The sequence below is a fragment of the Hyla sarda genome, chromosome 1 (genome assembly GCF_029499605.1).
Source record: "Hyla sarda isolate aHylSar1 chromosome 1, aHylSar1.hap1, whole genome shotgun sequence".
Lineage (NCBI taxonomy): Eukaryota > Metazoa > Chordata > Amphibia > Anura > Hylidae > Hyla > Hyla sarda.
Window position 1 is genome coordinate 109,603,850 of NC_079189.1, and position 14,565 is coordinate 109,618,414.

At 39.9% G+C, this 14,565-nt stretch overlaps 1 protein-coding gene across 2 annotated transcripts in view; it reads left to right on the plus strand.

Moving 5' to 3' along the window:
• CENPU (centromere protein U) overlaps positions 1 to 3,893 on the plus strand; it is a 71,765-nt gene extending 67,872 nt beyond the window's left edge. For both annotated transcript variants that reach the window (XM_056560099.1, XM_056560104.1), the window contains exons 14-15: positions 2,002 to 2,164; positions 3,638 to 3,893. In XM_056560099.1, the coding sequence (XP_056416074.1) occupies positions 2,002 to 2,164; positions 3,638 to 3,745 (271 nt within the window). In that variant the 3' untranslated portion in view covers positions 3,746 to 3,893. The remainder of the gene's footprint in view (positions 1 to 2,001; positions 2,165 to 3,637) is intronic.
• Positions 3,894 to 14,565: the final 10,672 nt, after the last annotated feature.

Sequence of the window (14,565 nt, forward strand, 5' to 3'; positions counted from 1 at the left end):
TCGAAAAGCATTTTCTGCTCGTACGATAAATAGTCATGCCGCACCAAATTATTGATTAATTCTCATCTACAATATGTCTACTTTTTGTTCCTATCATTTGGTAAACATTCTTTTACTTTTTTAGAATGTTTGAAGGTCTATAAGTTTAGCAGCAATTTTCCAGATACAGAGCTTTCTAAAGCTCGGAATTTTTTTTATAGGGCATGAGGGGTGTTAGGAGTAGTTAGTGAATATAATCTAATTTAGTTTAGAAAATATGGTTTGATGGCAGGTACTATTTAACAATATTGGATTTTTATCAGAATTTTTTTATGTAGTTAAAATACCAATCCTTTCATATACTTAACATACCATTCCAACTAATAAAATGTACCCAATATGCTGGTTGGTGGTGGATATACGTATAGCAGATTTTGTTGTAGAAATTTTTACAACTTTAAAAAAAAACTGCTCCAGTCATCTAAATGGCATTGTTTTGGTTACATATAAATAAATGAGTGAGCTGGCAATACACTGGAGCAAATAGGTCATAACAAGTATTGGATGCTGTCTAGCCCTTTTTATGTTGTGTAAAAACAATCTGGGAACATGACCCAGTCCTTTCCTTTAATATTTTCACTGCTGGTGTCTGAGAACTAAAACCAACTATAAATATAGGTGGGATATCTCATTATGTATGACCTGCAAAATACTTAGGAACAGTGGAGGAGATTTCTCAATGTATTTTTCCAGTTTTTGGGGGTAACTGCAATAAAAAATATGATTGGACGATGAAAAGTAAGCAGCAATACTAAGATAAAAGGCAAATGTTTGTGTTTTTATAACATCAATTTGTATACGCAACATTTCAACCCTTCATTTGGGTCTTTTTAAAGACCCTAAAGAAAACATTAAAATGTCACTTGTACATGTTAATGTAATACAAACACAGGCTGGGTTCACACTGCATAAAACACGGCGGCATTTTTGAGTGCTATCCGTGTGTAAAATACAATATGCGGCAAAAATTTAGCGCTGTGTGAACCTAGCATAAGATTTGCCTTTTATTTCAGGCTTGCTGCTTACTTTTATTTGTTGGATTAATGTGGAATTTGGTTTTACAGGTGAAGCTTGCAGTAGACTTCAAAATAAGCTATGACTCTGTTGCCCCACTATAAAGTATGTAGGTTGGTTGGAACACCATATCTTCAAAGGCCCTATGCTAATATTTCTAACAATGCAATACAGTGTACAGGGCTTTAGCATATTAAAAAGATTATCCTGCATTAGCCAGAGCAAATTTCTTTACAAAAACTGCACTGCATTTGTCTGCAGGTTGGGTGTGATTTTGTGTCTCCACTCTATTGAAGTGAATGGAGAGAAGTTGTAATACCACTCACAACATGTGGACAGATGTGGTGCGTTTTTTTTCAGCAGAAATTCTGTTTTTTTATTACTGGATAACCCCTTTTAACACCAATTGCAGCCTAGTCCTTGGCTAAAGATTATCTGCTCCCTCATCTGTTTATTATACGTTTAGATAACTACTCAATAAACAAAGTACTCTCATTGTGTGCTGAGGATCACAGAGGCATTTTGTTCCCAAGATTGAATTAAACTCTTTGTCTTATTTAGCTAAGAAGCAGCATCTCCTGATGTGTAGTTTAGGGTGCGTCCCCACCTGGCGTATACGCAGCGTATTTCACGCTGCGCAAAATTTGCAGCAGCAGCGGGAAACACGCTGCGTATTCTTCGCTCACTATACACACAGGGCTTTCCGGCAGCAGCCCTATGTGTGTAGTGAGTTTTGGAGGCGGGGCCGTGTGCCGGTGTGACTGTGACACGCGGCTTCGCCTCCAAAGCGCATTGCACACAGAGGGCTGCTGCCGGAAAGCCTTGTGTGTATAGTGAGCAAGGAATATGCAGTGTATTTCCCGCTGCTGCCGTAAATTTTGCGCAGCATGAAATACACTGCGTATACACCAAGTGGGAACGCACCCTTAAACTTTCTCACTTTTCTAGGAAACGGCCTAAATTGAATGAGTTGCAAAAGGAATATTCAGTGCTGGAGAAAAATCAGGAATCGCTGAAGAGTGCAAGAGCTTTCTTTTACGATCTAGCACATCTACAAGATGTTTACATGAAATTCAAAGCTAAAAAAACCATTAAACACATTAAAGAAACTGTAAGTATTTTGTCAAGATTGCAAAAAAAAAAAAAAAAAAAATATATATATATATATATATATATACCATATTTATCGGCGTATAACACGCACTTTTTAGGCTAAAATTTTTAGCCTAAAGTCTGTGTGCGTGTTATACGCCGATACACCCCCAGGAAAGGCAGGGGGAGAGAGGCCATCGCTGCCCGCTTCTCTCCCCCTGCCTTTCCTGGGGTCTAGAGCGCTGCTGTCGGCCCTTTTCACCCCCTGGTTATCGGCGCCGCTGCCCGTTCTGTCCCCCTGACTATCGGTGCCGGCGCCGATAGCCAGGGGGAGAGAAGCGGCGCCGACAGCCAGGGGGAGAGAAGGGGCAGCGGCACCCATTGCCGGCGCCGCTGCCCCGTTGCCTCCCCCCATCCCCGGTGGCATAATTACCTGAGTCCGGTCCGCGCTGCTCCAGGCCTCCGTCGTGCGTCCCCGGCGTCATTGCTATGCGCTGAACGGCGCGGCGCATGACGTCAGAGCGCCGCGCCGTGCATAGCAACGACGCTGGGGACGCACGACGGAGGCCTGGAGCAGCGCGGACCGGACTCAGGTAATTATACCACCGGGGATGGGGGGAGGCAACGGGGCAGCGGCGCCGGCAATGGGTGCCGCTGCCCCTTCTCTCCCCCTGGCTGTCGGCGCCGCTTCTCTCCCCCTGGCTATCGGCGCCGGCACAGATAGTCAGGGGGACAGAACGGGCAGTGGCGCCGATAACCAGGGGGTGAAAAGGGCCGACAGCAGCGCTCTAGACCCCAGGAAAGGCAGGGGGAGAGAAGCGGGCAGCGACGGCCTCTCTCCCCCTGCTTTTCCTGGGGGTATATCGGGGTATACACGCGCACACACGCACCCTCATTTTATCATGGATATTTGGGTAAAAAACTTTTTTTACCCAAATATCCTTGGTAAAATGAGGGTGCGTGTTATAGGCCGGTGCGTGGTATACCCCGATAAATACGGTATATATATATATAAATGGTAATATCTTGTAATATTAGTCATGTTTACAAAAGCTGACCAATAAAGTCAATACACAGTGTCCTTTTTACATTATATTTATTTTTATGGAGAGTAGCTGTGCAGCAAGCTCTTGGGGTCTATCATGCTCAGGATCAGTGGATGTCTCAGACGTTAGACTCCCACCCTGTCTAATTGACAACCATTTTTATCATGGGATAATAAATCCTTTTAAGTCTTTAAGGATCCATAAGAGCATATCATATGCTAAACCCATGTTAAAACAATTCATATGACCATTCCCTAAAGAATATCAATGCTAATGTTTCTTTGTACTATGTAGCAAATATGAAATGCAGTATTCGTTAATATGTTGAAATGTCACAATGACTTTAACATTTGATAAATACAATGACATATAATCTATTATTGTGATTCATTGTCTTTGACCCTATCTGTTTATTAAACATTATTTGGTAAAAAAAAAATTTGCAGTATGGGACATCCAGTCTCCCAGCATTGTGCCTGGAAGCAGAAAATATTCTGAAGGCTGAGCAGCATCTTCATATCGTGAACAGACAGCTACAGTCTATTATTGACTAAGAGAAAAGAGATGGCTAGAGAGTGACCATCGCTCCTTGACATTGGGCCGACTGAATTTGTTCTTTTTGGGTTAAAGTTCCTTCTTTCTGCTAAGTTATATGCATCTAAAACATATCCTGTAATACAGGTTGTACAAGGTAGGTCGGTAGATTGGCAGACTGTTAATAAATCTAAAATAACTGGCTTGTAGATGTTTGTCTCTGTCACAGTCAGTAGATGTAACACATTCACATGTAAATGACTTTGTGTTTGGATCCCTATGATACACAGAATCTGATTATACAAATTCTAAAACAAAATACTTTCAAAATCAAGTTATAATACAATGTATCATTACATAAGAACATTGTCTGTTTTAAGGGTGCATGTTTATATCCTTCATAACATTGCTTTAACTATTGGAATATATAACCTGTTTTGCTATTCTGTAAAGTTAATAAACCAATAACTGACAAAATTCGTTTTTATTTATCTTACAATGTTGGGCAGCTTACATCCTACACTACTCGTGGGCTTACAGAGTGTTTTGTTTAACAGTTATGTAGTCGTGTTGTCAGTGGTGCTCTTAGTATAGTCCAATATAAGAAAAAGGAGATGTGGGGTGTGCTCAATCTGTACTGGCTTCCGAGAACTGAGTCTGGTGCTATCCTCTAAAGCACCGGGTTTGCTGGGCAAAATGAAGAATAAGATACAGTAAAATCTCCCTTAGCGGACAGTTTTTAATTCCCCAGAAGAGTCCTATAAGACTTGATGTATTTGTACCATACGAATAGGGGAAACTCCCAATAGTGGACGCGGACACACCCAATAGGGGACAGAACACTCCCAATAGGGGACAAAACACTCCCAATTGGGGCCCTGGCCCTGGTGCACCTCCCTGCAGCAGCCCCAGCACAGAAGCAGAAGACTGCTGTTTAAACAGTGGTCTCCTACTTCTGTACGTTCGCTGACCACTTTATTCCCCCTGTGACAAATTATCCCCCCCCCCCTTTTTAACACCTGTGCCACAAAATTTCTCCCTGATCTCCCCTGTGCTATTTCATTCCCCCTTTATGCAAATTCATCACCCCCTCTTTACCACCCCCTGTTCCATTTCTGTCCCCCTTTATTTAATCTGTCCTCTGCGCGGCAGCTGCAGGCACTGACGAGTAAAGCTCCTCCAGCCACCGCTGCTGCTCTCAGTAAGTGCAACCCAGAGGACCTTAGGAGAATGCCGCTAAGAGCCCCTGCACCTGAGCCTGCTGGACAGGTAAGAAGAACAACAAGGGGAGGAGGGAAGGGGAAAAGTTATGTGGCTCAAGGTGTAAGGGGGTGACAAATTTGCACAGAGGGTAATAAGGGGGGGGGGGAATGAAATGGCACGGGGAGGGGATCAAGGGGAAATGATGTGGCACAGGGGGGATGATTTGGCACAAGGCACAGGGGGAATAAAGGGGCACAGGGTATAAAGTTGAGATGAAATAGTACAGGGGGTTGATCAGGGGTGATTTAACTTCACTGGGATATTCTACTGTAATATTGCTTTTTATCATGTTTTATAGGTGATTACACTCTGGAGTGAGTACAGTACAGTAATCGGTCATTTAGAAAGATTTTTTAGCCTTTTTCCCCAATAGGGGACATCTCTCAATAGCGGACACTTTTTTTTAAAATTTCTTGTGAGTGTCCGCTATTGGGAGATTCTACTGTATTAAAATGAGGGGTTCTCTAGGACTAAATGAATTGATAGTACAGTGATGGATTGAATAAATTCTTCAGCATTTTTTTAACAGCCGGTCAGTGCGGACTTTGTTCTTTGTACCTCCTCTGTTGGACATTACCTGCATTTACCTTCATCTGTTAGTTGTGCACCCCAGCTAGGATTTTCACCCTCGGCTAATGCCGAACCACACATATTCACTTGCTCCAACTATTTAGTGTTATCGCATTATTAGTGCCCATTCTATTTCTGCTACTAGTATATTTGCTTTTTGAGTGTATGATGAACTGTATGGGAAAAAGGATATGATTATGATTGCATAATGGGTAATGTATGACTAATGGCAGACAGGATAAAATTAGACACCCAAATAGTGTGAAAGTGCACATAGAATTAAATGCAATAAATAATTAATAATCAGATAGTTAATATACTCATGTTTAAACCAAAGAAAATTCATACAACTTATTTATACTAAAATGGCCTAGAGAACACAGAGCACTTGTGGACTCTAATGCCAAAGTTGATTAAAAAAGATAAGGTGTAAAAGATAACCACCGTAAAAAAAAAAAAAATGCAAGAAATGCTGTCTATTAGATACAGCTCCGCTAGACCAAGTTACTGAGGTCTGGTGAAAAGATTCTGTCCCATTCATCATACACTCAACAAGCACTTACTTATCCATAAGTCAGTGTTTCCCAACTAGGGTGCCTCCAGTTGTTGCAAAACTACAACTCCCAGCATGCCTGGACAGCCAAAGGCTGTCCAGGCATGCTGGAAGTTGTAGTTTTGCAGTATCTGGAGGCACCCTAGTTGGGAAACACTGCCAGAAGTATAGTCCAAGAGTCCATCCATGGGAGAGCAAAACAACCAACACACTCTCATGACATGCAGCACCTAGCTTTTATTTATCTTTGGGAAAATGCAACTTCCTATCTGTATGTCTGCTACCTGCCAGGTATCACTTGTCTTTTATGTATTTAATTTTTTTCCATCTTTTCTTTTTGTTGTTTGCTACTAAAATGTGTTGACTGTCACAACTTTCAATTAAAGGGGTTATCCACCATATCGTACATGCCATACAGTAATGGACATTCTTAGGAAGGATCCGTGCTTGTCTTGGGACTAAATGGCTATGTTGTGAGATTACTTAAACACGGAGACTATCTTTTTGTGAACTGGCTATTTCCTGTTGGAGTTCGTTTCATTAACCCCTTAAGGACCAAGCCCATTTTAACCTTAAAGGGGTACTCCGCCCCTGGCATCTTATCCCCTATCCAAAGGATAGGGGATAAGATGTCAGATCGCCGTGGTCCCGCTGCTGGGGACCCCGGGGATCGCCGCTGCGGCACCCCGCCATCATTACTGCACAGAGCGAGTTCGCTCTGTGTGTAATGACGGGCGATACAGGGGCCGGAGCAGCGTGACGTCATGGCTCCGCCCCTCATGACTTCACGGCCCGTCCCCTTACTGCAAGTCTATGGCAGGGGGCGTGATGAACATAACGATGCTCCGGCCCCTGTATTGCCCGTCATTACGTGCAGAGCGATCTCGCTCTGCGCAGTAATGATAGCGGGGTGCTGCAGAGCGATCCCCGGGGTCCCCAGCAGCGGGACCCCGGCGATCTGACATATTATCCTCTATCCTTTGCATAGGGGATAAGATGTTTAGGGGCGGAGTACCCCTTTAAGGACCAGGCCAATTTTATTTTTGCGTTTTCGTTTTTTCCTCCTCGCATTCTAGAATCCATAACTCCTTTATATTTTCATCTACAGACCCATATAAGGGCTTGTTTTTTGCGTGATCAATTGTACTTTGTAATGAAACCTAATTTTACCATAAAATGTACGGCGAACCCAAAAAAAAAAAAATTTTAGGGAGGAAATTTTAATGAAAACCACAATTTTGGACATTTTGGAGGGTTTTGTTTTCACACTATACACTTTACGGTAAAAATGACATGTGTTCTTTATTCTGTGGGTCAATACGATTAAAATGATACCCATGGCTAGATACTTTTATATTTTTGTACTGCTTAAAAAAAAATCTAATTTTTTTTGTACAAAATCAGTAATCTAAAATCGCCCTATTTTGACAACCTATAACTTTTTAATTTTTCCATATATAGGGCGGTATGAGGGCTAATTTTTTGCGCCTTCATCTGTATTTTTTATCGATACCACATTTGCATATATAAAACGTTTAGATCATTTTTTATAAAAAAAAAAAATTTTATAAAATGTGACAAAGCAGCAGCGTTTTTGGACTTTTTTTTTTTTTTTACGTTTACGCCATTCACCATACGGTATAATTAAAGGGGTATTCCAGGAAAAAACTTTTTTTTTATATATCAACTGGCTCCAGATAGTTAAACAGATTTGTAAATTACTTCTATTAAAAAAACTTAACTTCAGAGACTCATAAGTACTGAAAGGATTAAGGTTGTTCTTTTCTGTCTAAATCCTCTCTGATGACACCTGTCTCGGGAAACGCCCAGTTTAGAAGCAAATCCCCATAGCAAACCTCTTCTAAACTGGGCGTTTCCCGAGACAGGTGTCATCCGAGAGGATTTAGAATCAAAACAGGATCACCGTGAGTTCAGGAGTTAGTCCGGCGCAGAGAGGAACCATCAGGAAGCCAGATAAAATCAATGGATTTATTAAATGCAACGTGTTTTGCTGCGCATGCGCAGCTTCATCAGGCATAACAAGAGGAGGCTGGTAACATGTATATATACCCCCAGAAATTAACCATTAGAGTGCTTTTTGAAAAGTTGTTACATAAAATTACATGTATACATATAAATATGAAAATATGTAAAAAAAACAAGCAATAGATATGAATGGACAAACAACAATCACAAGAATAAAACAATAATGTAGACATGCAATAAAACCGCACTAAACATATAAATATCGCATGTGGTGTGAATACACACCACATGCGACTCAAGAAGTCACACCACTTGGTCACAGGTGCGGCATTCAACACCGCACTTGGGATGTTTTTTTCAAAGTGTAAAGTATAGAAGAAAGCATATGGACCTTGAAGGTACTATATGCATTAATTCAAAAAACAAAATTTAAAAGGTGAGTTATATATGACTGCACTATCCACATGGACAGTAACGAAAACAATACAAAGGGATATTACAAAAACCGAAAAAATAGAATAAAATAAACAGTGCGGTATTGAATACCGCACCTGGCCCGAACGTGAAGTGTGAATACTTCTTAGAATAGCGGAAAAAGAAGGAAAAATAGAATAAAATAACAATAACAAGTGCGGTATTAAATACAGCACCTGGCCAAAACGCGAGGTGTGAATACTCTTAGAATAATGACAACATCCTATAGAATCAAACTTCGCATACAGCAAACTATAATAAACATACGGAGGTTCCTGCATACAAAAAATAAATAAAACCTGGATACTAAAGCATAAACAATAATAAATAGACACTTGTAAAAAAGAAGAAAAAATAATAAGCGTAAAACGCAGCATAAGACATACATATAAACCTATTTCAGTGGACAAGTGAGGGACAAAAAGACAGTATCCTGAGTAGGACGCTCCAAGATGAACAGCAAAGAGGGAACACCACAAAACGGGTATTAACCCCTTAAGGACCGGGGGGTTTTCCGTTTTTGCATTTTCATTTTTTGCTCCTTGCCTTTAAAAATCATAACTCTTTCAATTTTGCACCTAAAAATCCATATGATGGCTTATTTTTTGCGCCACCAATTCTACTTTGTAATGACATCAGTCATTTTGCCCAAAAATCTACGATGAAACGGGAAAGAAAATCATTGTGCGACAAAATTGAAAAAAATAAACGCCGTTTTGTAACTTTTGGGGGCTTCCGTTTCTACGTAGTACATTTTTCAGTAAAAATGACACCTTATCTTTATTCTGTAGGTCCATAAGATTAAAATGATACCCTACTTATATAGGTTTGATTTTGTCGGACTTCTGGAAAAAATCATAACTACATGCAGGAATATTTATACGTTTAAAATTGTCATCTTCTTACCCCTATAACTTTTTTATTTTTCCGTGTATGGGGCGGTATGAGGGCTCATTTTTTGCGCCGTGATCTGAAGTTTTTAACGATACCATTTTTGCATTGATAGGACTTATTCATTTTTAAATGATATAAAAAGTGACCAAAAATGCACTATTTTGGACTTTGGAATTTTTTTGCGCGCACGCCATTGACTGAGCGGTTTAATTAATAATATATTTTATAATTCGGACATTTCCGCACGCGGTGATACCATATATGTTTATTTTTATTTACACTGTGTTTTTTTTTTATTGGAAAAGGGGGGTGATTCAAACTTTTAATAGGGGAGGAGTTAAATGATGTTTGGTCACTTTTTTTTCCACTTTTTTTTTGCAGTGTTTTAGGTCCCATAGGGACCTATAACACTCCACACACTGATCTTCATCATTGATCACTGGTTTCTCATAGGAAACCAGTGATCGACGATTCTGCCGCATGACTGCTCATGCCTGGATCTCAGGCACTGAGCAGTCATTCGGCGATCGGACAGCGAGGAGGCAGGTAGGGGCCCTCACGCTGTCCTGTAAGCTGTTCGGGATGCCGCGGTTTCGCCGCGGCTATCCCGAACAGCCCACTGAGCTAGCCGGCAACTTTCGCTTTCAGCCGCGCGGCTCAGCTCTGAGCGCGCGGCTAAAGGGTTAATAGCGCGGCGCCGCGATCGGCGCTGCGCGCTATTAGAGGCGGGTCCCGGCTTCACTATGACGCAGGGCCCGCCGTGATATGATGCGGGGTTACTGTGTAACCCCGCATTATATCAGGAGAGCAGGACCAAGGACGTACCAGTACGTCCTTGGTCCTTAAGGGGTTAATGTGATATTGTAGAGATTAATCTATTAAAAAAATATGATATTATAAACCCTAATCTATCAAATTATTTAACTGTATCGATACATTCATTTAAACCTTTAGGGTGCAAAGTGTGTAATTTATGGATCCAAAACGATTCACGATTATTTAATCTTTGTATTCTGTTAGATAAATGAATGGGGATAGTTTCTAAAATGATTAATTTCAATGTTTCAGTATTTTTTTGATGGGGAAGAGTGAAGTGTCGGGACAGGCTGTGTAACATAAAACCATGTTTTATGTTCCATCTGTGCTTGTTCATCCTGGAGCGTACAGTTTGTGTAGTACGGCCGACATATTGGCGGTCGCAACCGCAAGTTAATAGATAAATAGCAAAACTGGTGTCACAATTTAATTAATCTTTTATTTTAAATGTTTGTTGTGTGGAATAGGAGGAAAAAGTGTCAGTTTGGATAATCCATTTGCAACAGAGGCAGCGGCTTTTTTTTACAGGGGAAACAAAGTGGTTTAGAGGTACGAATATTCTGTGGTATCGGATATTCAGAAAATCTACTCGGGGCTAACAAATTACTAAGATTTTTGGAGCGTCTATAAGTGACATTTGGGATTGGGGGAATGATTTGGTTTAAAATTTTGTCATTTTTAATAATGGGCCAATTCTTAGTTAATATTTTTCTAATGTTAGATGCCTCAATATTGAAATTTGTGACAAAATTATATCAAAAAGGATTATGAGGCTGGTTGGAGCTAGATTTTTTGGGAATAGATGTGACCAAATCAGATTGTTTTTTTGTCCTTCACTTTTATGTATGCCTTGGTTAGGAGCGATCTAGGGTAACCCTTCTGAATAAAACGTTCCTTTAGAATATCAGCTTGGGAAGTAAAATCTAAGTCAGAAGTACAGTTTCTGCGAATTCGCAGATATTGGCCGTATGGCAACCCTCTTAACCAGCTTGGATAATGTGCGCTGTCGAACTGCAAGAAACTAATAATATCAACGGATTTAAAAAAAAAAGTCCTAGTAGAAATAGTACCATTATCTGTTTTGTGAATATCAAGGTCTAAAAATTGGATAGAGCTTTCTGCATAGTGCATAGTGAATTTTATGCCCCATTCATTAGTATTCAGCTCATTTACAAAAAGATCAGCTTCGTGATTGGTACCTACCCAGATCAAAAAGAGGTCGTCTATATAACGACGAAAGAAAAAAACAAACTTAAAATACAGGGACTGTGCCATAATAAGGGACTCAAATCGCCCCATGAACAGATTAGCGTAACTGGGGGCGAATCGAGTCCCCATGGCACAGCCCCTGTTCTGCCGATAAATAGTATGATTGAATTCAAAGACATTATTAAGAAGAATAAATCTAATAGATTCCAGTAAGAATTCTGACTGACTGGAATTTAGTAAGGGGTCCTCTTGTAGGAAGTGTCTAATGGCAGGAACACCCAAATCAGTGGAGATGTTGGAATAAAGGGAGCACACATCCAAGGTAAGAAAACTATACTGAGGAGGTAAGGGTAAAGCGTGTAGTTCGGAAATGAGCTGAGCTGAATCTCTCAAATAAGATGGTAAATGCAAAACGTAAGGTTGGAGAAATAAATCTATAAAATGGGTTTGCAGTAATGGAACCAATACCAGAAATAATAGGTCTACCAGGGGGATTAATTAAACATTTATGTAATTTAGGTAAATAATAAAAAATGGGTAAATTATAATTTTTGATATTGAGGAATGTGTGATCCCTTTTGTCCAACAACTGATTTTCTAAAGCTCCACTTATGAGTGAACAGTATTGTGAAAAGATGTGAGAAGAAGGATCATAGGAAAGCGGGGTGTAATATTCAAGATCTGATAGAATTCTAAGGGCTTCATTTTTATAATCAGCCCTATTCAGGACAGCGACCCCCCCACCTTTGTCTGCAGGGCGAACAATAATGGATTTATTGTTCTGTATGGATTTAATTGCAGTTCTCTCAGCAAAAGTGAGATTATCGTTCTCCTTAAAAATAACTGATTTGTCACATAAATTGGAAAAATCTTGCATGACCATATGATAAAAGGTCTCAAGATGGCTGCCACGGTTGTGTAAAGGGTAAAACGAAGATTTAGGTTTTACTGGTACATGACGAGCTGGAGTCATATCAACTGGTGTGGTGACAGGAATAGGAGTGTTACTGACACTGGAATTACAAATTCCCAAATTCAAGATTTGGGGAGTATTAATAGTATGATGATCAGATGTGTTCTGGATAAAAAAAATGACGGCTCAATGTTAATCTACGGATAAAGTCATTTAAATCTAAAAATAGCTGGAAGTCATTCGGACGTACAGCAGGACAAAAAGAGAGTCCTTTCATAAGTAAATTAGTTTCATTTTCAGAAAGTATATAGCTAGATAAATTGAAAATTTTTCTTTTGTTTCTAATTTTTCTGTCTTTGGGATGGTTGTAGAGGTTGGGTGACGTTTTCTTTGACCGCCTCTGCAGCCTCTGGGTTTTCCTTTCTTTTTATTGATTGAGTTCGATTTAGTGTCTTTATAGAGGGGTAATACTGAGTGATCGTGCGTAAGCGTACATCCAAATTGGCATTGCACGCTAGGGTGACATTTGTAGTGGGAGGGCAATTGTAAAAAGAAGATGAGGGAGTGGAAACAGGAGTAGAGTTCCCTGGAGTGTCAGAAGTATCATATTGTGAAATATCAATAAGTGTGGAGCTCATATCAGACGATGAAACCTCGTGTACCGTGAGGAGGGAGGAATCAATGGAGCAGTCGAGATGCTTACAGGGCTGCCCAACAGAGAGACCTCCCACTGCCCCAGGACCCAGGTACAACTCATGACAAGGATCAGGAAAAGTAAGTGGGGAAAGCAAGGGACAGACCATATTAGGTGCTGGCCTGTCTAGTAATGAAGAAATATTAGAGGTGGTGTTGTTAAGAACATTACTATTAGGATTAGCAGAAGTGATCTGTGCAATAGTAGTGACTTTATGGCTACAACTTGTATTGACATTAGTAGCAGACATAGGAGGCTTAGTAGCCAATGGTTTAATTTCAGAAGTAATTTGATTTTTCTTATTGTTAGGATTTTTTGAATTAGCTCGTAGTAACTCCAAACATTCTGAGTTTACTATAGTTCTGCTATGTTCAATTCTTCTATCAGTCCCCAAGGGAGTGATAGATGATGTTCTCAAGGTGGGATTAATTGAGTTTTCCTGTTTTTGAGAGGATTGTTAGACATTTGTTTCTGAGAATTATATTTTGCCCATTTATGTATTTGGCCACACATATAATCTTCTTTGTCACGATTAAACTTGTGTACTTTTTTGTTTATGGTTTCGATTTCCAATTTTTGTAATCTATTAGATATAAGTCCCTCAAGTTTGTGATATTCGGAACAACCCGAAAAAGTTGCGAGAATGTTTTTAATAGACCTAGCTTTGTCCCGATAATAAAGGACTAATGTGTTTCTTTTGTCCAGGAGACGTGTAACAAGTCCCCTAGAACAAATTTCCGTATACTCATCCCACTCTTTAGTAAAAAGAAGATCCTCCGGAAAGGAGGATTCAAATGGTAATCTCAAACCTCTCAGAGTGAAATTATCATTAAGGTATCTTTGTAAAAATAAAACATCTAGATTATGCTGTAATTCAGACTTACAACAACTTTCATAGTCATTAAAAAGAGCCGTTAATTGTGTAAGATCGTCCTCTGTTAATTTTAACTGCACCCAAAAGTTGGCTGATCAAGGAGCTCCTAACATGGTCATGATCAGGAAAATATTCCATGTTGAAACAAGGATAGCAATAACTAATATATATAAAAACAAAAAATATATGTATAATAAAGGACGAAAAAATTTAATTAATAAATAAATAAAAAGACAAAAAATAGGAGGGAGAAGAAAATATCGATATACAAAAAAGAAGAGATTGAAATAAAAACAAAAAAAATTAAAAATGTAATAAAAAATAATAATAAAGATAAGTAATAATAAAAAAAAAGAAAAATTGATAGAAAACAAATGAAAAACGATGCAAGAGCCCTACTTGTCCTCAGTGTAAAGAGCCCTGCTTGTCCTCGGTGCACAGAGCCCTGCTTGTCCTCGGTGCACAGAGCCCTGCTTGTCCTCGGTGCACAGAGCCCTGCTTGTCCTCGGTGCACAGAGCCCTGCTTGTCCTCGGTGCACAGAGCCCTGCTTGTCCTCGGTGCACAGAGCCCTGCTTGTCCTCGGTGCACAGAGC